This window comes from Cystoisospora suis (genome assembly GCF_002600585.1).
Source record: "Cystoisospora suis strain Wien I chromosome Unknown contig_477, whole genome shotgun sequence".
Classification (NCBI taxonomy): domain Eukaryota; phylum Apicomplexa; class Conoidasida; order Eucoccidiorida; family Sarcocystidae; genus Cystoisospora; species Cystoisospora suis.
Genome location: NW_027153278.1, coordinates 29,425 through 54,515, shown reverse-complemented (window position 1 = coordinate 54,515; position 25,091 = coordinate 29,425). Strand labels below are relative to the sequence as shown.

Here is a 25,091-nt window from a genome sequence, read left to right as displayed (position 1 = left end):
GCTTGGGTGATTGGGTTTGTATGGTGCCCCGAGATGCGACCTGGCGAGGTCCGGGGCACATCGCCCTTGTGATGACATGCATCCGCAGACAGTCGTTCGTGCGCACTGTCTGCAAGTCGAGCGCGGCGGAGAAGTCCCTGGCGGTCACCGCCTTTGTAAGCCTTCAGGCCGCAAGAAGTCTGGAGCGACCGGGGCGATCCGCTTGCAAGTGGACTCAGGCTTGTTGCTGAAAGACTGCACGTTGTCTGTCGAAAGAGAAAAGACCACTTAGGTACTACTGAGAGTTGCCACTGCGGTGTATGAAGGGACATGCATCACTTAATCCGCTAGTGCACACTCCTCTCACGTGGCTGCGCAGACGGGGACGGCTGCCGAGCAGCAGTGAAGGTTTCTTTTTCTCTCGTCCCGGCTTGGTAAGAAGACCGGCTGCACCTTGTCTCGTCCTCCGTGGAATGGGCGAGCCGCGCAGGTGTTGCCGGACTGAGTTTGTCCCAAGGGCACTCCTTCGGGCTACAAGAGAGTACTAAAGGCATGCAAGTGTGGAAGGCTGCACAGAATAAAGCCGGTTCTCGGTCGTATGACTCGGTCATGACCACTGACAACGTGTCTCCTTGGCATGGTCTCAATAAAGCCTGCACACCGTGCTTTTTGTGTAGGTTCTCTCTAGGCGGGTGGACTATTTCTACGCTCAGACATCCTCCTGCGAAAGGGGAGTTCTGACGCATTCGCCAAGTCGTACTGACTCACGGTATGTGCGGAGATGCTTGGCGTCCCCCCGTGAGCTCAGCCCTTCCTTTCTCGTGGGCGGCAACCGAGTTCGACCTCCTCGGTAGAGAAATAAGGGTTTTTTGCTTGTGAGCGGTAAAGCCGACACTTGCCTTTCGTGGTGTGCACGGTCACCTTTCAACAGACACGTGCGTGGTAAATTCCGAGGCGCCAGTTTCTCTTTTCCGAGAACACTACCTTTTGCCGCTTTTTCTTGCTTTCCGACCGCCTCTAGGTCTTGGGTGGTAATCCTCTGCCGTCTAGCGCCCTGAACCTCTTGGGAAGAGTCTGGGTCAGCAGGTCCGTTATGCATTCGAAGGTAGAAGGCCAAGCGTGTTTTCCGCCTCGCTTTTGGCATGCCATCTTTTTGTAGTAGCACCGGTGACGGCTTCGCTGTCCCAGATACCCTTATTTCGAAGGCTAAGTCAAGTTTTTTCTCTCGCTTGTCTTGGAATCTCTCCAATACCCGTACGTATCCCTATTTGTAGCACCATTTTCTTCAGGGGGCACATGGAGGCCATTATCGATGGTTGCACGGGAAACTGTTTGTAGTCTCCCTTTGGTCTTCTGGGTGAGTCCCACCCGCACTCAGCAGAAGCCCAGCTGAGAGGTGTACGCTCTTCTGGATTTGCCTTTCTCAACGAATACTTCTTGACTGTGGATTCGCGTGAGCGAGCCGTACTGCGGGACGTCCAAGGTGACAACTTCCGCTATCCTGCTGGCCCGCTGTCAGTTCGTGTAAGGCAGGTCTGCTCTCTGGACGGTCTTTGGGTAGATCGACATGCCGTATTCCCTGAAGGTGTGAGACCTGACTTGAGAGGGTGCGGTGCCAGTTGCAGATCAGCTCGTGAATACTGGACTGATGATACGCGTGCGCGACGAGCGGACATTCGAAACCTGGGTCCCGATAGTAGCAGGAGCAAGTGACATATTGATCACGTTGCTTTGCTCGCGATAGCCAAAGACGGGACGAGACAGAAGATGACTGTGCGCAGTTTTCTTGCGCTGCACAATGATACTTACTCCATGTAGGAAGGTAGCCACGACTGGCTTGGCTTGTTATGGATGTCGAGAGTGTCAAGACGCGAGTGCGGCTTCGGATAGTAGACGCCAACACGGTTCAGCATCGAGAACGCAGTTGAATGGCAACGTCCCCTCTCGCATCGCAGCCGGACCGAATAAGTTCCTTCTCATACGAGTACGCCCCGGCACTACGTTAGGGGGCGCAAGAGCCGTCTCCCATACGCCCTGGATACTGCACCCTCTCAAGACAATGCTACTTTTTTGGTTTGGCCTCTGCCTTGCTGGCGTGCTCTTCTCAATTCCTTCTGCCGTCCCACCCTCCCCGCCTTCTATCGGACAGCTGAACCGCGCCAGGTTTGACGGGGTGCTTCTACCTGTACAGGGTGCTGCTGCCCCAAGCAGCAAGGAAGCAACTGAGGATTTACCGAAGCCACACGATGTGGTCGCCTCGCACCACAACACGGCAAAACTTTTGACGACGGAGAGTGGTGGAAGGCCTGGTGTGCTCAGAGTCTTTGATGCATTAGGTGGCCCAATGAGGGGAAGTGGTGGCAGCAGCCTCTTCAACATGAACAACCGGTTGTTCCAAGCGGGCCAACTGAGTCCAGCCAGCGATGGCGGGACTTTCTTCCGAGGGGACACTTCATCTCGAGGACAACCGAACGCCCGTAGCCACATTTTTGCGACGGACAGCAGCTCAGCGTCCGCTGACATTCCTGACAGCGGGGAGCGACCTCCCGCTCGAAGAATGCCGACGAACGCGCCTGTTGTAGATGTTCCCCTGGAAGCTGACGAAGGGGGGAGGCCAAGACAGCTCCAGCAAGACCGGAGGCACGCTCATCCTCCCAAATCCATGCGGGACGTGAGCAAGCGCTTACTGGAGCTTCATTCATGTGTCCATGATACGGATTGTTTCGGCGCTGGTCGCCGTTGTATCGAGCGGCGATGCTGGGGATTCGCCGGCCCTGAGACACGCCCATTCCTGTGTCGTCTTGGAGATCCTTGCCATCTCACATTGAAGGGCCACTTCTATGGCGAGGGAGGACAAGCGGGGAACGGCGTCTTTGCTCTCAGAGTGGTCAAAGGAGAAGGCTATGCAACTTGTGGCCTGAGCGCAGAGCACGTAAATGTTGACGCGGGTGCTGCTATGGAGCGCCAGCACGGCCGACACTCCGCATTCCAGCCCGCATCATTGCCAGATGGCTTCAATCCTACAGGGGGTGATTCCGCGGTTCTCAGCGGCGGAAAACCCTCATCCTTCGAGCTCGAAGAAGATTTTCCCGGCTTTTGTCCGGCCGAGGATTATCACCGTCATGGTGACTGTCCCTTGTTTGGCTCTGAGCCGATTCCGAAACAGCCAGCAACGTTCAACACCTCAAAATACATAGTGGGCCAGATCGGTGATCAGACGGAAGACATTTTTGTCTCCGGTACTGGTAGGGGCACACACACGCACGACACATCCACAACAATCGATGGCCTCTTGCCTGAGGAGATTCTGAAGTGCACCTACGAGTCAAGTCTGCGTCCGCAAGCTGAGTGCGCCCTTAAACTCGGGAGCGATCTTCTGAATCAGTTGAATGTGGGGACATACACACTGTGCGGCTGCTCTGGCACAGATCTAACCGGCCAAGGCGAGGCTTGCTCGGCGGTAGAGGACTTTGCGGTTCCTGTGGGACGACTCGTCGTGGCTGGTTTCACTCCTCATCAGGCTCACCTTCCACACGAGATTTCTCCTGTCGTTGACAAGAGACGCGGGAAGGAATCCGTGATGTACCGAGGCACCGACGTTTCCAGCGACACGGAAGCCGCTTTCTCGAATAGTGCAGCGCACCGACTTCGCATATCTTCCGACTCCCGCGGCGCAAGTGATCACACTGATGACTCCAACCCGGCCCTTTCCGAACACACTGATATAAGGACGTTCGTATGCACAGTAGGCAACGTCTGCGAGCTTTCCAAGATGTGGGGTGTAGGCCTGGATGCTGGATCGTTCTACGTTGAGGCGCTGCCCAGCGAGCAGGCGGACAGTTGCGAGGGCCTGAGAGGCGATTCCTCAGTTTTGACCGAGGTGAGCCCAAAGGGCACGAACAGGAAATCTCGGTCAGTCCATAGCGGGTCACTTGCCATGAAAAGGGCAGAGGATTGCAGGGGCAGGGGAACTGCCTGTGGCGCGGCTGCTGCAACTGGCATGCCAGCAGTGCACTGTCTTACGTATTTATACCATAGCAAGCAGTTCTACTAACTGGAAGACATCTTCACAGGCAGCGCTCCTGGCCTCACTCTCACTTACGTCACACAGTGCGGGACACACAAACCGGGGAGGAGCAGTTCGTGAGCTCGTTCCAGGTCAAACAGACCTGCGGGCTGTGGCGTTATTCAACTCTAACCGTGGTCTCATGGCGAACCGAGAGCAAGTAGGAGCATACTGTTGTGTCGGTTGCACCGAGCAAGATCAACTTCCGTCAGTCGACGTAACAGGTTCGAAGGATTCCACCTCTATGCTTTCGGTGAAAGTGCCCTACAAAGGGCGCACAGGAGCCTGGAGTTCGGGCCCCCGGCCACGTGCGCCTCTCACCTGTCCTCCACCCAGCCTGTTCTTGGTTGTGCGGCCTCACACGGCGACGCCGTCGATTCTGATCACTGCGGCTTGAGCTTGTCTATCGTTCTGTGGCTTAGTCGCGGGCCATCTACTGGGTGAGGAAAGCTGCACGGGCAATGTTTAGTGTTCTACAATGCCTTTTGTCTCTTCTACAGGAAGCCGTGGTGCGGCTCCCTTGCAGGGCGTACGCTGAAGGTTCCTTCTGCGTTGTTTCCCTTCCTCCAGCGGCTCTTGCTGCGCTTTCCATGCCAACGGCCAGAGAATCATCGGCACATGACCATTCAACCGATACCGCATACTTGCCTGGCTCCCGAGAAAGCCAACAAGTAGGCGACGCTGAAAAGGCACACGGAAGCCTCGCAGAGGAAACTGAAGCCGGCCTTCACGAACGCAAGACCCTGAAAAAAAAACAACTTCTATCTCACGTGCATGCCGGGCACCGCCGTCTAAGCATTGGGTCCCTCTCATCCGGCATCAAGCCTCTCTTGAAACAGAAAGTGCGATGGGCGGATCACCAAGATCCTTCATCGGCAGTTTTGCACGACTCTGTTACTCCGATGTCTCCTCGACGATCGGGGACATCCTTGGTTAGTGTGGCGACACTTTGCGGATGCAATAGCCGCTTAGATGGCCCCCGCTGCGAAGCCCCGGTGCTTCTAGGGAAACTCATCATTAAGACTCCGAAGGTCAAAGAAGATGTGAAGTATTCAATCATGCGGGACATCGAAGACACCAGAGTAGAAGAGGCCCAGTTACTCGAAGATTCGCTGTCTCCTCAGTCCATCTCCTTGGCGCCTTTTACCGGTGCGCCTGCTACTACCCAAGAAAGCACCCCGACCGATCTTTCTCACCCCTCCACTCCAGGAACCCTTGAAGAAAGCGATGTCGCGACCAATATGACAGCCTCGTCTGGCAGCACGAATCTGGAGTCGCGGACAAATGTAGCCGAGCCATCTAAATGGCGTTTGCTCCAGTACATTACGGGACCGGCAGCAAACAGCCAAGCTGCTCTGGAGGGAAAAAAAGGTGACGGACGACTCGCGACGGAATGCAAAGTAAACACAGACTGTTTCGGTGGGATGGGCGTGTGTGACAAAGGCAGATGCGTCGGCTTTGTTCCAGACAAGCAAGATAGCCGCCTTTTCAGGTACTTAAAAAACGAATTCTTACAACATATATCGAAAACCAGGCTCCTTTGTCGCCTTCCAGCAGCTGTGGTTCTTTGCTTGCTAGAGGACGACCCTGGCCGAGAGCAGAGTTTCCTCTTTTACATCCCTGGTGACGTTCCACTGGGAGGCAGCATCGCGACCACAGAACAAAGCTGTCCCTATTCGAGGGCGGTCGGATGCTGGCTATACGTGTACCGAAGCACCTCACATCATAAGTGCCTACTGAGCACCTCGCTAGTTGGTGGAGATGTAAGCACTCTAGTCTTCGGAATAGTACCCCCCTCAGAGCGGAATATGAATAGAGGCCACGGGTGATGAGCAACCAAGCCGGTGCAGCGACAGCAGTGTTTCATGTATCTCACTCCTGGGTCAACAGCCCGTGTGGCAGTGACATGCCTACTCGGCAGTTGAGTCTGCTGCCCACCCTTCAAAAGCTCTTCTGCCACATTGCCTTGCTGCAGGTGTGTTGAAGGTTACTGGTGTGACATCAAGCCCGGAGACATCCCGGGTAAAGGCATCACGGATAAGTTCGAGGTCATTGCAACAACGCCCTCCGAACCGTGCGGGACGGCAAGAAACCTGAAACCGACAGGTGCGCCAGGACGCGCAGAGCTCTGAAGGCGTCGTACTCAGCTCCTGAAACCACTTGTTCTTTGTCTAGACGACTTGTCATGTTGCATGTTGTCCGGTCGCTGTCGCCGAATGCATGTCTGCGACATACGTCAAGCCCGCTAGTGCATAACTTTCTCCGCTAGTCTAGTTACCTTCCCTTTTTCTCTTCAGCGACTTTTGATATGTGTCCGAATACCCGGGTGTCTTGTGCGGGCCAGATTGACAGTACTCTACCCAAACTGCTGGAAGTGTTCTCTATTGGCGGAGCCCATACATCTCTCAGTTCGTGGTTCGCGAAGACAGCAGCTTCCGAGTCTATTGACTCCCGCAGCCGGTCATCAGCTGATCCTACCTGGTTCATCCTTCTCGCTAAGTGCTGCCGCCCCTGTGCTGTCGGCTCTTTCCACGCGATGGACAGACACGCACGGAGTGCCTTGCCCGGCAGAACCCACTGGCAGTGCCGCCTGGTGTGTGGCGCTCCGACCTCTTCCCAGCGGTCGTCAACACTCTTGCTCTTAGCGCTCACCATGCTTCCTGCTCCGCCCGCAGCCCTGACGTGCCGTCCAGGTTTCCAGCTATCCGCCTTATTCTCTTGTGCTGTCCACAGAATCGCTTTTCGCAAACGCCAACAAATGGATCTGCGATTCGACGTCGCCGTCCTCATGCATCTTTCGCGCGGGTGTTGGACACAGAAGGAACAAAACGCATACGGTTGAGGGCGTCCGTCTTTGTGGCTGCCCCAACTTAGATACAAATGGAGACGACGTCCCGTGCAACCATGTGCGGGACTTCTTCGTCCCTCTTGGTCAGATTCTGACGTCTATAGCTCGTTAGAGGCCAGACTTTGTCCTGAGAACTGGGGTTTCCGAGCTTGTCCACTGATTCATTTCCGGGAGGCCATTCCTTGTCTGACTGTTGTTAGTAATGACTCTCGACGAGGACACGTGTATGTACTGTTGTTCAACGCTTGGCAGTGTTCGCTCGCTTTACGATGAAGTAGACACTCTCCAACCCGTGAGCTAGTACCTCTGTTTTCTAATACCGCATGCAGGAGGAGAGCAGGGGCCAATCACCGTAGCGCTCCGACCTTATAGCCGTCTGTTGTCCTACGTCTGCTTTCCAGCGCGAGGAAAAGTGGAGCTGTCATGCACGATACCAGCGTGTTCCCGATATGGGGGAAACGTGTCAAGGTGACTCAGCCCACAAAACCTTTCATATGCTCGACGTTGCCCGCAGGCCGCCTGGGAGTGCAAGAATGTCTAACCAACGCCCACTGTGTCGACAATGCTTTCGCATATTGCGTGGAAGACCACTGCGGAGGCTTTCTTGTGTCAGCGGCAGCGGCAGGTGTCAACGCGTTTACCTGCATTCGAAATCAGCAGTGTACTCTGCAGTCCATCGCGGCGAAGGTAAGCCCTGACCAGAGTTAAGACAGTACTGCGTCATCCGGACCCCGAAAGTCCATCGTCATCGGACAAAAAGTCCCTGGCTGCGAAGGACCGGCCGTGGGGGGCGAGAAGTGAAACCTGCAACGCCCATTAACGAGTATAGAAACGGCATATTCGTTTTGAGAGTCCTTGGGTTTCACAGTCTCCGGTACACAGTCACATGGACAGCAAGACACATTCTCTACAGGCACCACATACAGCAAGCCCAAGGTCCTACAATCGGTTGGTGTCTTTTCATAGTCAGCAGAAGGAGAAGGTAGGGCTGCTCACTTAGTGAGCATGAAGAATTCAGAACTCCGTTTGTTCAAGAGAGTCGCGTGTATATATACTCACATCGCTGCCAGGCTGGGGTCAGTCCGTGAAGTTCCTTCTTTTCAGTAACCTTGTGTGTACTCGTGTCCTGCGGAAAACCTGCCCTTCTCCTTACTACGCTGGATCCCCGAGGGTTGCAGAGCTCTGAGCATACAAACTGTAGCTGCGTTTTCTGCGCCGTTTTGCTTCAGAGCGTCGACCAAGCCCTGAAGGTCATTCCTGTTGCCGCTAATTTCAGTTGCGGTGCCGAAGCGGCTCTCGATCCTGACTACGTGAAGACAAGCGCACTACCATGTGTTGCCGACGTGAACAATGATGGAGTGTGCGACATCAACCTCGGCGTGAACAGAGCACTTGGGCAAGTCTTACAGAGATATCCAGTCACACCGACAGTTTCGGTCCGGGACACATTACACAGAAGCGTTATGAGATAACCGCACCTAGGGACGCCTGGGCGAAATCACTATAGCGCCATAAGGCACATCGGGGAATTCCAGCTGGCGCGTATGTAGCACGTGTAGAGAATCACCAAGGCAGTGTAGCTTCTGCATGTCGTGGGAATGAGATCGAGAATAAGCGCCTTTCCTGGCTTCAGGCGCTCCGTGGGGAGTTTGGGTATCCCTCAGACAGGAACTGAATGCGAGCCACGACTGACAACGGTTAGGCTTAGACAGAGGAGTGTCACGTCAGTTCGAGAACAAGTTGCAGCACGTGTGACGAACTCCACAGGCATAGTTCTAGACTTCCCGGGACCTAAAGCAGGCGCGAATGCCGGTGTCACTCACGAAATCCTGGGGCTGAAACTGACATTGTATGTCTACTTTAGAAACAGGGTGGGAGAAGCCACGTAGCGTGCTGGGGTTTCTGGGTGGCTCACATCTTCCTTCGCACCTGAAAGCAAGGGCACCTGCAGCATATATCCGTCTCAGACCCTGTGAGTGAAGATGTTCACGTGGTGGGTCGGTGTGCTCTGTCTGTGTCTATGGTGTCAGAACGACAAGACTGTGCGGCTGTAGCGGTCAGGATGTCGGTGGCAATGGCAAAACGTGTGATGAGGCTTCGGACTTTGATAAAGACTTAGGCCTGGTCGCAAATGTGCAGTGTATCGTCAACCAGGACTGCCCTAACAATGCTCTCTGTGCCAAAGTGAGCTTGCAGGTTTGAGTCACCTTGGCTCTACCAAGAAGGGGTAGTCCGCTGTGCCGCTGAGAGTCATCTCCACTCTTTCTTTCTGATAGCCTCTGCTGCTGTCAGTCATGGTTTCGCGACAGCCCCTATCAATTGACGGCCCCGTTGTTAGCTTTTGCTACCTTTTGTAATGCCACCTCCAATAGTGGCAGCGACAACACTACACAGTCTGTCTGTACGGAACACGCGCATCGCCTTTGCTTCGATTTTCGAGGTGGAAGCAAAGGCACACCATGAAGGAAGTAAGCAAGTCAGCAGGACAGAGGGTGAACGGATATGCGGAGGGTTTTCGTGCTGCGGTGCTGACATGTGTCTGACTTCAGAGGGAAGGAACAGCAGGAGGCCTGAAGAAAAACCTGCTTCACTCTACAGGAATGCACACGGAGACCTGTAGTTTTGTTGGAGCTGCGAGCTCTAGAGCAAATGCTTTACTTTGTTGTTTATCTTCTGCTCAGGGAGAATGCGTAGAAGATGACATGGATCCGTACATTGTGTCGATGTACCCTATGAACGATACCTTTGCTGTCCCGCCAGTCACGCATATTGACCTGATCTTCAACGAGAATATCAAGTTCGGGCGACCCCGAGCAGCTTTGATGGTCGCAAATCTACAGAACCCTTCTCAGCAGTACCTGATTACCCTCCCAAACAACGCAGCCAACCTGAAGAAAATTACACCACCTGTCCTCACTAGTGGTTCACGCCTGCTTCCTGGCAGCAGCTCGGCTGGGAGTTCCCGCAGCAGTGATGCCCGGGCAGGCTCCGTCAATCTCTCGAGTTTAGCTGGCGGTTTAGTGAATCAGTCCCAGTCAGAAGAGATGGGGGGACCAGGCGCGGCGAACAACAAGTGGGTTGTTGAGATTCTTGGGCAGAAACTGAGGATTATCCCGGATAAAGACGCTGTGTCCCTTCCACTTGGAGACTACCGGATCGGTATTGAGTTTGGTTTTGTCACGGATTTGATCGGCAATATGAACAAAGGTGAAAACAATCTTCGCTTTACGCTCTCCAATGACGCTAACTGTCCCTTCCTCTATGTCACAGGTACGCTGCTTGCACCCGCTATTCCAAGCACTGAGGAACCAAGGTGATGTTCTCCGTAGTAGGGTAGTCTGAGGCGTCTTGCATTTCATCTGTGTAATTGCTCTGCAAGTCCGTCCTCACATCAGGGGGGCACTGGATCAGACAGGTAAGAAAGACCATGAGCGGCTCAGTGACTTTGGCTTCGAAAGACCGGCTCTCAACAGTCCCTTCCGATGACTGTGGAAGCTACCGGGAAGAAAACGCTCGATTTTCTGAACTGCAGCGTTCTGGTTGTCTACCGCGTGGGACGCACTTTCCGAGAAACGGTACTGCGACTAGCTCCGGATGCACCACGTCGTCTCGAAGCTCTTGCCTTGGCTCCTCTTTCTTCTTGCCTGAAGGCTTCACGACGGAGAACGGCAACTGCAATGGACTCTATTCACCAGCAGATCCAATGAACGATCAGGCGAGCTGGCAAGGCGGCGAGAAGAACGCGTTTTTCATTTACTGGAAAAAAGAAGTAAGCTTGTCGTTCCGTAGAGAATGTCTCCTGGTGGTGTCTAGGTATTGGCAGCATGAGCACCTGGCATCCAGATCCCTTGACACTTCAGCGCCTCGATGAAGGAATCCTCCTCGCCTCGCACTTCCGAATGCCTTTGTCACTAAAGTGACGACGGGGTACGTATTTCCCATGTCACGACCCTGTGGCGTGGGTAACAGACGCGCGGAGAAGAGAACTTAATGAATCAGACATCTGAAATTCATGGGGCCCAAGCAACATGCCTATGCCAAGTAGCTCTCACCTGTAACCAGAGTGTGTTCTTGCCACCACGCGTGAACTAGCCTTTTCAGATCCAACGGCCATCAAGACGCGAACATTTTGTGGGCGGTCTGTTGTAAAATATACGTTGACCCGTGTCTTTTTGCATGTGGCTGCCGAACATGCATGTCGCTGCCGAACAATGCTGCTTGCTATCGTTGTCGTTTTGATATTGTTCTTCGGGGCATGAAGAGACTCGCCGCGCCCTCTCCGCGTCCAGTCCTCCACTACCTCTTTGCTGACGCGCAGCCAACTGTCTGCCCGGTGACGACAAACGAACACCTCGCACTGACTAGACTTTCTCCGAAACATGATTGAGTAAATGGCGGCTACCGGACAGGCAACGTCGTGCTCTCTGCCTCACAGTTGACTGTCGGGTGCTAGCCGCTGCACAGGCACTGTGCCTGAAGACGAAGAGACGGGCACCAAGGGAAGAGGCCCATCGCCTAGTGGCTGACTCGTAGTGAGCGTGAGACATACTGACACGCTGCTGTCTGTGGAAGCACAGGAAAGATTTACGTTGCCATGTGCATCTTGCGAAATTTCTGTTTTGCAGGTCCGTGACAATGGCAAACTGCAGCAAGGAGGGAACTGGATTGTGGACACCAACTACGACGACTCTTCGTTCCTCGCCTTCGCAGATCTAACAGCTCATGCCGACAAGAAAAGAGGAAGGAGCAAAGCTGTCCCGCCCTCGGGTACTACAACTGGAACGCCGCTGCACAATAGTCTTGAGAAAAAAGCGCCTGCAAGACATGCTGGCGCTCCGTCACAGGAGTCAACAGGAAAGAGGTTCTAGCCGAACACTTTCCCTAATCGTATCCTTGGACAGCTGATAGATTTCACGGGGAGTTCATGGTCTCCCTCTTGTTTCTGAACCTTCGTCGGTGTTCAACTTCTTTCGCCAGAGGTGTTGATACAGAGTTTCGAGCAAACAATTAATAAATTCTAGAAGGCCTGGCAGGTGCAGCTTCCGTTGTTGATACTCTTTACCTCTTTTGGTTTCTTTCAAGCCTCGCCTCATGCAGTCACGAACTTTTCTTCGTACTACTAATCAGCGAAGATTTAGGACTATTCAGTAAAGTGTCTCTGGTTAGCTATCCGTGTGACGGTGGTCAAAACGAGACGCACGACGAAGTAGTGGGAAAGTGCCCCTTAGTCTTCCTTCGCGCTCTTCGTCATTACCTTCAGTGGCTTCAGCGGGTTCCAATATACAGTATCACTTCGTGATGATACTATTGCTATTCATCCTTTCAGGTCTGTGGCATAAGTGGACAGGAGCTACAAGGAGTCCGCAGCCCGAGGTTTCTATATATTGCGCCCAAGCCCCTGATCGATCTCCTGCCTCTCTTATCGCTGTTGACCCTCCGATTGGAAGCCCATTTCAGCTTTCTGCGTCCACCCTGCTCCCTCTCCGGCCTATCACCCTGACCTTCAACAAGCCAATGAACTACGGACACTGGGCCTCAATTAAGCTCGTGCCACGCAATCCAGGAGGAGGAGAATCAGGGGGCGTAAAGAAGCGGACAATACGATGGATAACAGACTTGGAGGCCGGCATGCGCGGTGACTCCATCAAGATCTCAAACAGGCCTGCTAAGGCGGTGATTCCTTCCGCGGCCTCAGCGTCTTCAACGGCAAGAACGTTAAACGAAAATCGCCTTATACACGAAGTGATCGAAGATGAGACTGAGGCAGACTTCGCACCCCACGGTAGATCTGCTAGTCCCTCCAGCCAGAACAGTCTTCTACGATCTCCGGCCTCCAGACAACTCCAGAGAAGCACGACGCCGCCGCCATCATCTGGGCTTGTCGGAGTAGTGGAATTGCATGTAAAAGATCCATTGGTGCCTGGTGAGACGTACGACCTTGTTGCAGAGCTGGGGGCACTGACAGATCTTGCGTACAATCCGTGGGGGCCTGTAGAGAAAGGTATCATTGTTTTCCACACCACAGGTGGGCGGTGCGCTGCCGCTCTAAGCCAGGCGAATGTCGTTCTGTCCTTTCCGGAGGTGAGTCCAAGCCGGACACAGTCCGATTTGTTAAGTGAATCTGGCCACGGAGGTGTAACAGAGGCAGGTCATGAGATTTTGGGTCTACCTGCGGGAAGTCAGGACGCGGATGACGGCACACAAATCCGAGTGCGCTGTCGGCCAGGGTACTCTGTACATGCATCTCTTAAGAATGCTCCCCACGCTGAAGAAACTCATCTTGTCTGTGAAGACGGAAAATGGAGAGGGTCGAAGGACCTACCTAAGTGTTTCCCCAGTTGCGGTCCCTACCCCGTACTTGGGGGCGCATATCGCATGTCTGGCGACGTAGGGGGAGAAGGTTTGGAAGGTGAAGTTGTGAATATACAGTGTACAGACACGGCGGAAGTGTTAAGTCAGGTGGCCAGACAAGCTGTCACTTGCACTCAAGGCAAGTGGGAACCGCTTCTTGTCAAGTGTGGAGCAACTTGCCCTCCTCTCGGACCAACTTTAGGCAGTAGGTATCAGGTTATGATGACGGCTAACCAGACAGAGATGAGCCTCAGTACTACCGGTCGTTCTAGCGGGGGAAATGGACGCCAGCAGATACCGGAGAGTCGAGAAGCTAAGGAGGGTGAAAAACGCACCGTGCTTTGCGCCGAAGGAGCGAGCAGCGTAAAAGAGAGCTATTCCTCTTCCACCTTAGCGGCTAGGGGGGATGAGCGACAACTACTCGGAGACAGTGAGGAGGTGCTGTGCGGGAAAACGGGATGGGCTGACGTGCGTTTGAAGTGTTTTGCTGACTGTCCCAAGGAACAGCTTTTATCCACGCTTTTACAACACGGGCAAGGCCTAGAGCCCTCAGGGGGAGTCGGGCAAATGAAGAAAGCCGTAAAGCATGGCGAAAGACAGACGGTCAAGTGCGCGTCAGGTGAGCGGCAGATCGGGTCGTCCGACGCTTTCGTTTTCACATGGGACGGTCTCGACGCGACAGAAAAGTGCGAGTGTCTCCATGGAGGGGTCGATAGGCGACGGCGGAGCTTATGCAGCACGCTTGCCTTTCAGCCAGTGAATATCTTGAAAATAAGGATCTGCGCTACACGGAAGAGATGCACAGCGCGGGAAACTGTCACAGAATACTCTGTATGCAGTGAGCCTCCGGAGTATCACACGGCCTTGTACACGGGGTTGCGTAGCTCTGAATTCCAAGTGCTGCGGATGCGGAAAGTGGCGAGGACATCCGAACGCACGCGTGGAATGTAAACAGACGCGGTGGGTCCGAACGGGTACTTGCTTCTGTACACGATCCTCTCGACCGCCTGCGCTTCTTTGATCTGGGTTTCTGCTTCCAGTGTAAAATCTCCAGAGCTCCTCAAAATCGCGTGATAGTCGTCTGCAAGTGCGGCCGCAATCAGCATAGGCAAATTCTGCAGACGGACGCACGCCTGCGTAAGCAAACACGGACAGGCTGCTGCAGTCTGGTATGTGGTAGTCACGTTGTGATTCTTAGCGTAGGTAAGAAGCGCCTGGCGCCTCGGGTGTCTGTTCACCATCACCCTTCTTTTCAATGCACGGGAGCTAGCTGGAACTACAGTTTCCTGGGAGACAGAGTTGCTAAGCCTCAAAGCGTAGCTGTCTGAAAAGAGCATGATGAGGTGCGGTGAGACCTGGTGAGCTGCTAATGTCCTCCTACAGTTATTCCTCCTGTTGAATGCCAAGTCGTTTGAATACGCCCTTCGACTTTCCTGCGGGCGTACTTTTCTTTCGCAATTTGCCTTTCTCGGCACAGGCTTCCTCCCCTCAAATGCCACTCGGCAGACCTTCGTAACAACTTGTCACGATGGTCGGTGGCAAGCACTCTCCCCCGCACCTCCCTCTTCTCCTCTCTGCGTTCCCCGTTGTCCTCCCCTGGACTTACCTCCGGAGGCGTATACCGTCTCGCCGCTTCCGGACATGATCGGACCAGACGGCGCTTTGCAGCAAGTTCTCGAAGTCACATGTGCACCTCAAGCTGTAGCTGTGGGCTCGAGCAAAAGACAGCAGCTCACATGCAGCAGGGGAGGGGTTTGGGATTTGCTTACTGTGCAGTGTAAGGCTCCTTGTGGCCCTCCTCTCGAGCAGTTGGGCGACCGTTACGAACTCCGAAACGGGGAGGAGGAACAAAGCGGTACTTTGAATGCGCACCGCCAAGGAGAAACTTACAAGCATGGAACAGAGGCTGTTGTGGGATGCGCACCGGGAGCAGCAGTAGATGGCGGCGCCTTAGGCGATTCACACAAGATTGCTTGTGATGATGGAACATGGCAGTCAGCGTATAGAGTTGTTGGTGGTACTGGATTACATGGCGTTACCAAAAGAGGTCAAGTTGACCTGAAGTGCCGACGAGGCTGTGGAGTTCCACCGGTGCCTCCCGAGCTTCAGCCACGTTTGCTGGCTCCACGAGCTGCCCTGCTACGTAGATGGGAGCACGAGCAGCAACTGCAAGTCGCGTGCGCGCGCGGCTTTTCTTCCCAAGACGGAGCCGACTTCGAAGTGCTGACTTGTCGAGATGGAAGCTGGGAAGCTGTTACATCGCAGAGTAGGTCCCCTGGAGCTGGCGGCCGAAGTTCACAGGAACCTGCCTCTACGCCACGAGACCACAAACCACGCGGCTTTCCGACTGGGCTCAAGCTCGCATGTAGGCGAGAGTGCGACGGACAAGAGATACGGCGCGCTGCGCAGATTCACCACTTTGAGGTCCCATCGTCCTTCTCTGCCTCTTCTTTCAAACATAATGCTGCGATAGGCCTTAGCTGCCAAGCGGGATTTTCTGTTGTTACAGGTGATTCTCATAATGCAGAGATGCGATGCAGATATGGCTCACTTGAGCTGCCGCGGACGGTCTGTGCCCGGCCGAGCTGCTCGGATGGAATAATGAATGGAGACGAAACAGGTGTCGACTGCGGAGGAATGCATTGCTCACCTTGCACTTACTGCGAAGACGGAGTACAAAATAACGGAGAAACAGGGGTAGACTGCGGGGGCCCGTGCCCAGCATGCGTCTCTTGTTCCTTTCCACCTCCTGCGCAGGTGGGTCTCGATAACAAGCAGGTTGTTTCTTTTGTCCTACCCCCGAGTAACACTGGAGAATTGTCTTCCATTCCCCGTGGCCTTTACATGCCCCTGGAGGAAGCGCAAACTTGGGTACGCAGAGAACTTCGAGGCCAGCTGCCCCCGGGAGCGGCACTGCACATTCAGTGTGCTCATCCATCGGCTCTGAATGCTTCTGAGGCTCGTTTTGCAGTTTTGAGCTGTAAGCGTGGCCGGTGGGCCTGGTCGTCTAAGAATAACGAGTCTTTATCTAGAGGGATGGCGGCAGTAAGCGGAGGATCCCCCTTAGTTTGCAAAGTCCCTTCGTGTTTTGATGGTATCAGGAACGGTGATGAAACAGGTGTGGACTGCGGAGGAAGCTGTACGCAAGTGTGTCCCAGTTGCTTTAACGGTATTAAGGATGGGGATGAAGACGATGTCGACTGCGGCGGATCTACCTGCGAGCCTTGTGGCCATTGTTCACCCCGTGCTTTGAAACCCTTCCTTCGCAACAAGGAGTTGTTCGTTGTTAGAAGACACACATCGAGTGCGGTCGGAGGCGCCCATCTTGCTCCGGGACTAGCAGGCGTTGTCGATAAACAACTTGCTGAAGAGGGATTACTGCACACGGCTCTTACGAAGCCTGGTCAACAGCTTCAAGTGAAATGCAAGCTGAGCACTGACACAGACGTCGTAGTACAATGCCGGAATGGAATTTGGTCTGTTGTTTCTGGGCCCCCTCTTTCATCGTCGCTTTCCTCTTTCTTTGCCAGTAGTCGTGGGAGCGGTATGTGGTGGCCGCAGCAGGCTGCTGAGGCTCATCAAGTGCTCGAAAATTTCTACGAAACCTGCGCCTCGCAAGCAGTGGATCTCAGCCTGGAGGGAATGGGAGGAATCACAGCGACACAGTGGACTGGAAAGCCCGTGGGGCTCAACAACAGAAGCAGAGATTCGATAGTGGCTCCTCTTACATGGAAGAATGGAGGTGCATTAGCGACTTTTGCTGTGCCTGATTTCGGTTTGACTTCCGAAGGAAAACCCACACCTCCATGTGTGTCTCGTATGCTTGATGCTTTCCGCTCGTCGCTCAGAGGGGAATGCGGGGCTTTGGTTTTCGGAAACTCGGCATTGAAGCTTTCTTCTTTTTGTGCCAATAGCTGTATGCGGTCTCTCAAGTCCGCTCTGGCTACTGTCGAAGCCAGTGACAATGTGGGGACACCAGGAGGGTGCTCCACTCTCCAGGAAGCCACCCAGGCAAGGCAGATTGCTAAATTGTTACTCAGCTTACTTGACATTTGGTGCACACAGAAGAATGGGCTGTACTGTTTTGCGGAGGCGTCCGCTTCTTTCAACTTTGTCCGGAGTATGTACACTCAAGCACGAGCCAGCCCTTCCTTTTTCATGGGAGAGCTGAGCAGCTATTGCCCCGCGGACAGCTGTTTCAGAAGTAACATCCGCCAGCTCGTCGTGCTCGCCAAGCTTAGTCAGCTGATTGACGTCCATATGCCTGCCTTCCCCAGCAGCTACAAAACAACGAAGAGTTTAGGAAGGAATCTGTCGTCGACAGAGAATGCGCAGGTGGATACGTTGATGGGTGAATGGGACGGGGCAATGAGCAGGGAGTCGGTTTTGGGGGATTCTTTCCGCCTTACACCTGGAGTAGATGAAGAACTGATCCGACAGAAACCGGAGGAGTCGTCTTCTCTTTTATCGGTCAGACCAGCGTCTCCTGCAAGACGTTTGCTGCCTCTTTCGCACGGGGAGTCGCATGTCCGAGTGCAGCTGCGAAATGGTGTAACAGGCAGTCCAGATTTCCAAGGCACGAAGGGTTTCTTGGAAGACATAACAAACATATCGGAAATTGTAGATTTACTTTGTATCGAAGTAGACGGACGATCTTGTGCAGAGGACGTCCTAAAGGTCGGACTGAACAACCCGGTTTTCAACTCACCTGTGAGTGATGACGAAAAGTCTCAGCGACTCTGTACTCGTGAACCATGCCTACTGGAAGTGACCCGCGTTTTCGGTCAGCTCCTCATTGACGCATCGGATCGCGCGGCTGACCGTTACAGGTTTATAGCTAAAGAAAAGGAAACCGTGGATGGAACCCGTCCTGAGGCTTCGCAGAACAGAGAAGAAACACGCGAGATTCAGCCACATCCTTACAATGCTGTACTAGGTATGGTCATGAAGCACTGGGGCAGGACGTTCTGCCACAGAAATATGAGAGGAAGCTTGTGCGGGGGACTCGTCTTTCCTTCGGTTCTCGACGTGGCTGTGGCCCAACAGAGTAGGGCCAACTATACGCCAGCTGATAATGAGAGGAGGTACCGCAAATGCACTTGCCCCACTACTCTTATCGGAGACGGAGACTGCGACGTTGCTTGCTTCAATGAAGAGTGTGGGTGGGATGGAGGCGATTGTCTGGCTACGGAACTCGTCTTCCCGGTGTACCGCCACCTTGTCAATCAAATTGGCACCGAAGTCGCAGACGCCTGCAACCCCTTCAATGCTGCTTTTGCCTGCGGGACACAGGAAGACGGAGCTTTTCTGACTGCTGACACAAGAAAAGACTGCACATCCCACTTCAAGAGTAAGTGTGTCACCAAGCTGCCGGCATTACACCTTCTACGGCATGCACCTGTGCCAAGTTTACGCTCTCGACAGGAAAAAAGAGGTTTCTGTTTCCGTCGGTGTGCTTTCGCTCATTCGCTGTACAGTGCTAAGTTGCAGAAATAAGTTAGTTCACGAAGCCAGGCGCCAACCAGTTTTTCACTTCGAGGCAGTCTAGTGGTGCTGTATGAGAGTGTGGCACCACTGTCATTCTTTGCGGACTGGCTCATTATCGTGATTCTTTTTCTTGGTTGTGAACAACGAGCCTTGTAAAGTACTCGCGTTCCGAAAGAAAACCATACCTGGTTAGCACGTCTCCGAAGGTGCAGGGGCTTTTAAGCTACAGCTCTGCGATACCTTCAGGGCTTGTGGAGACTCGCGGCTGCTGTTTGGCAGCACAGCTAGAACTTCTTCGAGACCTACTGGAAACTGATCTGCGCCTTCTAGCAGCTACTGGAAACTCCCCTTCTTCTTATACGTCTTCCACTGGTCTTGTAAATGAGAGCCATAAGCAAGAGAAGAAAACAGGGCAATCTGATGGTCACCAAGCAGCCCCAACACAGCTCTGGCGCAGCAATACATGGGTTCAAATCGATAGGTCTTCGGCTTTCTTCGAGTTCGCGTGCAAGGTAAGACGCACCATGCAAGGCTAGTTAACTGGCATCAGTAACAACGGGGAGGAGTCCAAATCATTGATATCTCCCTGTACTGTGTTTCTCTTTGTTCTTCCAGTCAGCTGAGTAGAGCGTCTCTCTGTGTTATGGAAAGGCATCTCCGTGTGCCGACCTTTGGGACGGGGGCACATCTTCCCTTTGTCTGCTCCAGAGTAACAGACTCGCGTGTGATTGTACAGGGTGACCGAGTTGCTATACAGTAGTGAATCACCACCCTGTGTGTGTCCGGGTCCCCACAAAACTGTGATCTGCTGTCGGACCAGCTGTGCGCGAGGTGGCCGCTCACTTGCCCACTCACTCTGTTTAGCCGTACGAACGCACGAGAAATCACACTGGCAGATACGTTTGAGTTTCACATCAGAGAAAACTTGTTGCCGTTGTCTTCCATGTGATACAGCGTCAGCTCGACCGCACCTGTTCGAGAGGTCTGAACCGGTCGGCGTACGCTGTGGAAATGAAACTTGAGAATCTGAACTTCGATGCTCTGATTGAAAGGCCCACCCAGCCTTCTACTGCTTCCACAACAGGTCTTCTGCCTTCCCCAGACAGCGGCCGTCCGACGCATCAGAGCGTATCGAGAGACAACCGCGCCAAGGAATCCCCAGCCCGTGCGTTGGTCAGAACCCCTCGGGAATCTGAACTCCGGCGGGTGCTCAGAGAAGAACTCGCGGCGCTGTTAGCTCTACCAGCAGCGGATATTGTCGAAATGAGACTCTGGAGGGGTAGTGTTGATGTTAGCGCCGTGGTTGACGCTGGATGGCTGGCCAACAAAGCCACCTTCAAGGAAGTGAGCTTTGAATCATGCTGTCTCCTGTATACATTATACCTCACCAGCTTTGCGACCACACTGCGCTGGGATGGCTGGGCGTGGTCAGGAAGTACATCGTGATTGCGACCGTTCTTGTAGAATCCATAGCGGTGCGGTGGAGGGAACGAGAGCTGTAACACCTACTAGTACATCAATGGGGCGTAACTCTGTAGCTACATTCTGTTATCCGCAGCATCTTCGCTCGATGTATAGATACTTTTTCCGCGGCCTCTATAGAGCTGAAAGAAGTTTTTCGGGTAGTTCCGATGTTCCCCTTTCCTAATGAGAATTGGGTCCCGTTTCTCGGCTTCTGCCGACAAGACAACGTCACCTGTGTAAGGAGTCCACAGATTTCTGACACACGAGCGTCGAGGTTTCCATGCGCCGGAACCGAGCAAGCCGCAGTTCTCAGCAACGGTTCTAGGGTGAGGGATTCGGTCTATACCTGTAGAAGTGATGTGAAGAGTGAGGCTTGTCTAGTTTCTGGCTTTCTGAAAGAATGTCGGTGTCTTCACTCGTACTTGCTCAATGCAGCATATCCGTTCGAATGGACTCTGACTCTGTTCCCTTCTCTGCTCAGCGAGTGCAAGCTCTAACGGCTGACCCGGTGTCGCCGCTTTCGCTCAACCATGTACTTTCGGAATCCCTGACGCGACACCTCTCTTCTACGTCATCCGCGCTTCTCTCTGTCCTACCCACCACGCCGGCAGGCAAACTGCTTCTGGCAATCAAAGGCAACCCGGACCTTGCGATAACCCTGGCTCCTGCGTACACCAAAATAACTCAAATTCCCTTTCAGCAAAACTCCTCTGCAGCAGGGGGCTTCCCGCTTCCTCTGTTCGGCACTTTCGGCACCTCCGAGCTGCTTGTCACTTCACGTCCGTGCGTAGATACCCAGGGCCTCATTCCGCCCGACGGGACGTCTGTCTACGACGCTTACAAAATCTGGGCGCCATCAAGGGGCAGCACGGGACATGCGCACGGCAGCACAATGGTGGTGAGGCTCTGTTTTTTTATGAAAAACCCAAGTTACAGTCACGTGAAGGCAGCGGTACTACTTCGCGAAGCCGACATTGTGTTCCCGGGGCGGCAGCCGGGAGAGTGAACTCGGAGGCAAGCACTTCAGACACTCTGCAGACTCTATGAAGGTGCACAGTCTTTCAACGTGTCCAGCGGCGGCCTGTAACACCGATACCGCGCACTGTGCTCAGAACCGTATGGTGAAGCAGGCTTACACGTTTCTTTATCTAAAGACGATAGGGCAACCTGTAACTGGTGTGGGCGTCCTGGTTTGTGCCTTTAGGTAGAGTGCAATACCGGTCACGAGCCGGTGGAAGGTGTGGCTCCTCAGACCCTTGTGTGTAATCAGGGGCGGTGGGAACCTCCCACTCCATCAGCTCCTTCTCGTCTTCCCATTGCAGGACACCAGCGCATCCTAGTTTGCAGACGGCCGTGCCCGGCATACGAAAAAGTGGACCCTATGATTTTACGGGCAGAGTTTGTTGTAAGTGGTCTGGGCACATCCGACGGGGATGCAAGGACAGTCATGTGCGCTCCCGGCTACAGTCCACGCGACCCGGAACTCATGGCTTCGACGGAAACAATAGAGTGTGTGAACGGAGAGTGGAAGCCGCAGCGTGGGCTTGTGTGCGAGAAGGACTTCGCCGCAGTATCTGGCAGTAGCAGCAGCTTCTGCAGTGGCCCGCTGTCAGGCCTTGAAGAGAGCTACAAGTTAACTGAAGTCAGTCTCTCGCCCGCGAAGAATCCCGATATTTCACCAGACCTCTCTGCGGCTCTGAACATCCGCCTTCAGCCCACGGGTACAACTGTGCAAATATTTCAGGTAACGTGCGCCAGGGGGTACATCCACGCCCCTTCCGCTGGGCCGCAGGTTGCACCGAACAGCATCAGTGGAACCAAGCTAGGTGTGCTGTACCTTGCGTGTCTCGAGGGAGCGCTTGTGACTCTAGGCAGCGAGGAGCTTTTTCCTCTCGGGGGGTCGGCGCAGGCCAGGCGGGCAGAGCATTTGGCCGAGAGCTTTGAGTCCAGACTTCGCAACGCCCGCCCAATGCGTATAACACCGAAACAACGCAGGCCTTCGGCATCTGCTTCTTTTTCTGGTGAAGAGGAGGACGATGTGAAGCGAAATCTTCTGTGCGTAAGAGATGTCAGGCTAGATCCACCCCCGGGTTTGAAACCGATCAGCGACACAGTCATGGTCTTCTTATGTCTTCTAATACTCTTCGTGCTCGTTGTGGCGTTGATTGCTGGATGGTGGATCTGGAATGCAAGGAAAAAGCGTAAAGCAGCCAGAAGTGCTGCAGGGGGTGGTTCGGAAAGCCACGGCGGAGGCAGTTGCGACGAGAGCGATCCTAAGGACGCATTCAAAAGGCGGATCACAGGTGAAGCAGTGATGATGGACGGCAGTCTGATGATGACGGGAGCAAGTGCCGAACAGTTTCTAGCGACCTATCTCATGAGCTCAGCAAACGTTGGGACGGCCAAGCTTGTAGGCGATAGCACGGGAACTGCCGCTGGCTCTGTTATGTTGGGCCCGCTGAAAGAACATGAACTACTGGCAGCTCAGATGTACATCGACCACGCACACGCTGAGACCTCTCCGTCTTTCGCCAAACCGTCGGGGTTGATGAAGCCAGCCACAGCAGCAATGATGATTGGAACTCAAAACACTCAAAATGCGTTGATGCTGCTTCAGCAGCAAAACGGTTATCCGTTCACCGCCGTCAAAGAAGGTGACGGAGCTCTCGTTCGAAGAATGAGACCGCCGGCAGCGAATGGCGAAGACGATGACGGCAGGACCAACCAGACTAGTTTCCCGTTCTCTCCAATCTACTTGAGAGGGCTACCCGGAGACAGGGGGTCCGTCCAGGAAGTCAGAGAGCAGAGTGTGCTCGAGGACGAGTCTCTGTCAACGGTTGCTTCCAAGCTGCCGACCGAGCATATCGATCACCAGCAGTTCTTAAGGCTGCTACAGCACCAAGGCGGACTGCAGATGCAACCAACTCCCACAGAAGGTGCCACAGGGTGTCGCTTGTTTGGACAGACGTGCCAATCTGGCAGGCGCAGCTTTACTCAGCCCGATCGACAACTTGTAGCACTTCAACAGAACCAGCAAGCAATTTTTGTCGGAGATCACGGGCAAGGAGACATTCACGGCCATTTGAGTAGCGTGCCTCTTGCCCTTGACGAGGGAGAAAGTGGAGAGGAAGGGCCGTCCGAGCCGGCCAGTCCCGATGTCGACGCTCGTGTTTTCGGTACTGCTTCGCCTTCTATGTTTCAGCAAGTGCGGCCGCTGCCGCCACAATCATTGCTGTCAGGCCAGGAACAGAGAACTGCGGTTTGTGCCGCTGACCGAGGAGAAACACGAGCCGATAGCGTCAGCGAGGATCCGCTAATCGAGGGCGACTCGCGGAGCTACAGTTTGTCCAGTAGACGACACGGGAAGAGACTCAGTGGTAGTTCCTTGCAAGAGGCCGACCATACGGCAGCCACGAATTCCTGCGGCGGGTCTGCTGGACCTCGGCGTCATAGCTTGTACTCGCACATGAAGGGCGCACTTGGTCGGTCTCCGAGGGAGGATCGTACTGCCCGCGTGTCTCCGTCCCTGTCCTTCGATCCAGCTTCTTGCTTGGACCAGCACCAGCAGCCGCCGGTTTCTCCCAGGTCAGAAGACGAGCTGTATCCAGATGACTCTGCCAGCTGCGTCGGTCAGCAGGGATACCGCCTAACAGCAGGCTTGCTCATGCCTAGCCCAAACAGCGACATCTCTGCGTCCTCTTCCACGCTGGAGCTAGAACAGCAGCGAGTAGCACAGCCTGCGAACGCAAACATCGCCCGTTGTCGGTGATCCCGTCTGCCGCGAGCTTTAGCAGAACGAACTCGAGAGGAGGTGCCCGCCCCGCGACTTCGCAACTTGGATTTGCACAGTCGTGACCGGTGACGAAGAAGCAGAGTTCAACAAGGGATTCAGAACTTGGCCAACGTGGCAGTAAGGAAAGGAGTTGCGAACAAAAGACGCGTACACCTTCATACTAAGTCGTTTGTCTGTTTTGCCTGGAGTGTCCAAGACCACCCTCGCAGCAGTATCACTAAATCGAGGGGCGAATTTGCAAATCAAAGTGAAGACTTCCAGGCCGGAAACTGGCTTGTAGGATGTCTATGCAGTCGCGATCTCTGAACCGGCCCTTGGTGATTACTCCTGAAGCCTGATCTCAACCGACATGTGTAAGGCGGGAAGCTGCAAGAGACTCACCGTTGTGCAGTGTACAGCTAGAAAACGCTCCACAGTCCTGCGTACGGCGCCGAAATGCTTCGTTACTATTCAAGAGTTGTGTTCCGCAGGTTTTGTGATGCAACTTATGCCATGCAGTTATCGTTTGCGAACTGATCGCAGCAGCTCTCTCGCTGTGGCATAAGAACAGATGCTTCTCAACTCGATTGGTCCGGGACGACATTTGTGTGGCTTCCCGGCTGCTCGTGTCTCCTTAGAGAACTTTGCCGTGTTGTGCCGTGGCCGTAGCCTTTTCCGTCCCTCCGGATTTTTGAGAGAAGCGGCGGTGATCTCATTGTGCGGCTTGAGTGGTCGAGACCGGGTTCAAATCATGACCGTCCCGTTCATAGGAGCAGTGTGGTCGTGAAGGGGCGGTCATGAGTGCGCTTGATGAACTGGGGCGCGAAGGATATCCAGTAACCCGGGCGTTCCATAAGCCGGACCGATCAAACTCTATCAAGTGGAGTCTCATACCAACAAGCGACGTTCCTCCCCAATAACGCCCTTCGCTTCCCGAGTCTGTGTCAGTCCACGGGCTCTAGCTAAGCCTGTGAACTCAGTCAGGCTGCTGCCCGGAATGACTTCTATGGAGGCACCGCGGGGGTTGATGTTCGGTGCGTGCCCAGGCAGTAGTTCCAATTGTTCTTGCTGACCGCTCTAGACGCAGCACCGTCTGACCGCTGGCTTCCTCTTGCAGGGTATAG

At 54.1% G+C, this 25,091-nt stretch overlaps 1 protein-coding gene across 1 annotated transcript; it reads left to right on the top strand.

Annotated features, from left to right (window-relative positions):
* The first annotated feature begins 621 nt into the window (after positions 1-621).
* CSUI_001200 (sushi domain (scr repeat) domain-containing protein) lies at positions 622-24,892 on the top strand. Its single transcript, XM_068061406.1, has 19 exons — positions 622-1,625; positions 1,747-1,752; positions 1,796-3,859; positions 4,546-5,537; positions 6,021-6,151; positions 6,779-6,976; positions 7,408-7,580; positions 8,123-8,329; positions 8,558-8,742; positions 8,924-9,077; positions 9,575-10,163; positions 10,544-10,662; positions 11,519-11,660; positions 12,220-13,863; positions 14,722-18,594; positions 18,978-19,243; positions 19,686-20,075; positions 20,677-21,093; positions 21,400-24,892. The coding sequence occupies exons 2-19, from the start codon at positions 1,747-1,749 to the stop codon at positions 23,962-23,964; spliced, it is 14,115 nt and encodes a 4,704-aa protein (XP_067926608.1). The 5' UTR covers positions 622-1,625; the 3' UTR covers positions 23,965-24,892.
* The last annotated feature ends 199 nt before the right edge of the window (positions 24,893-25,091 follow it).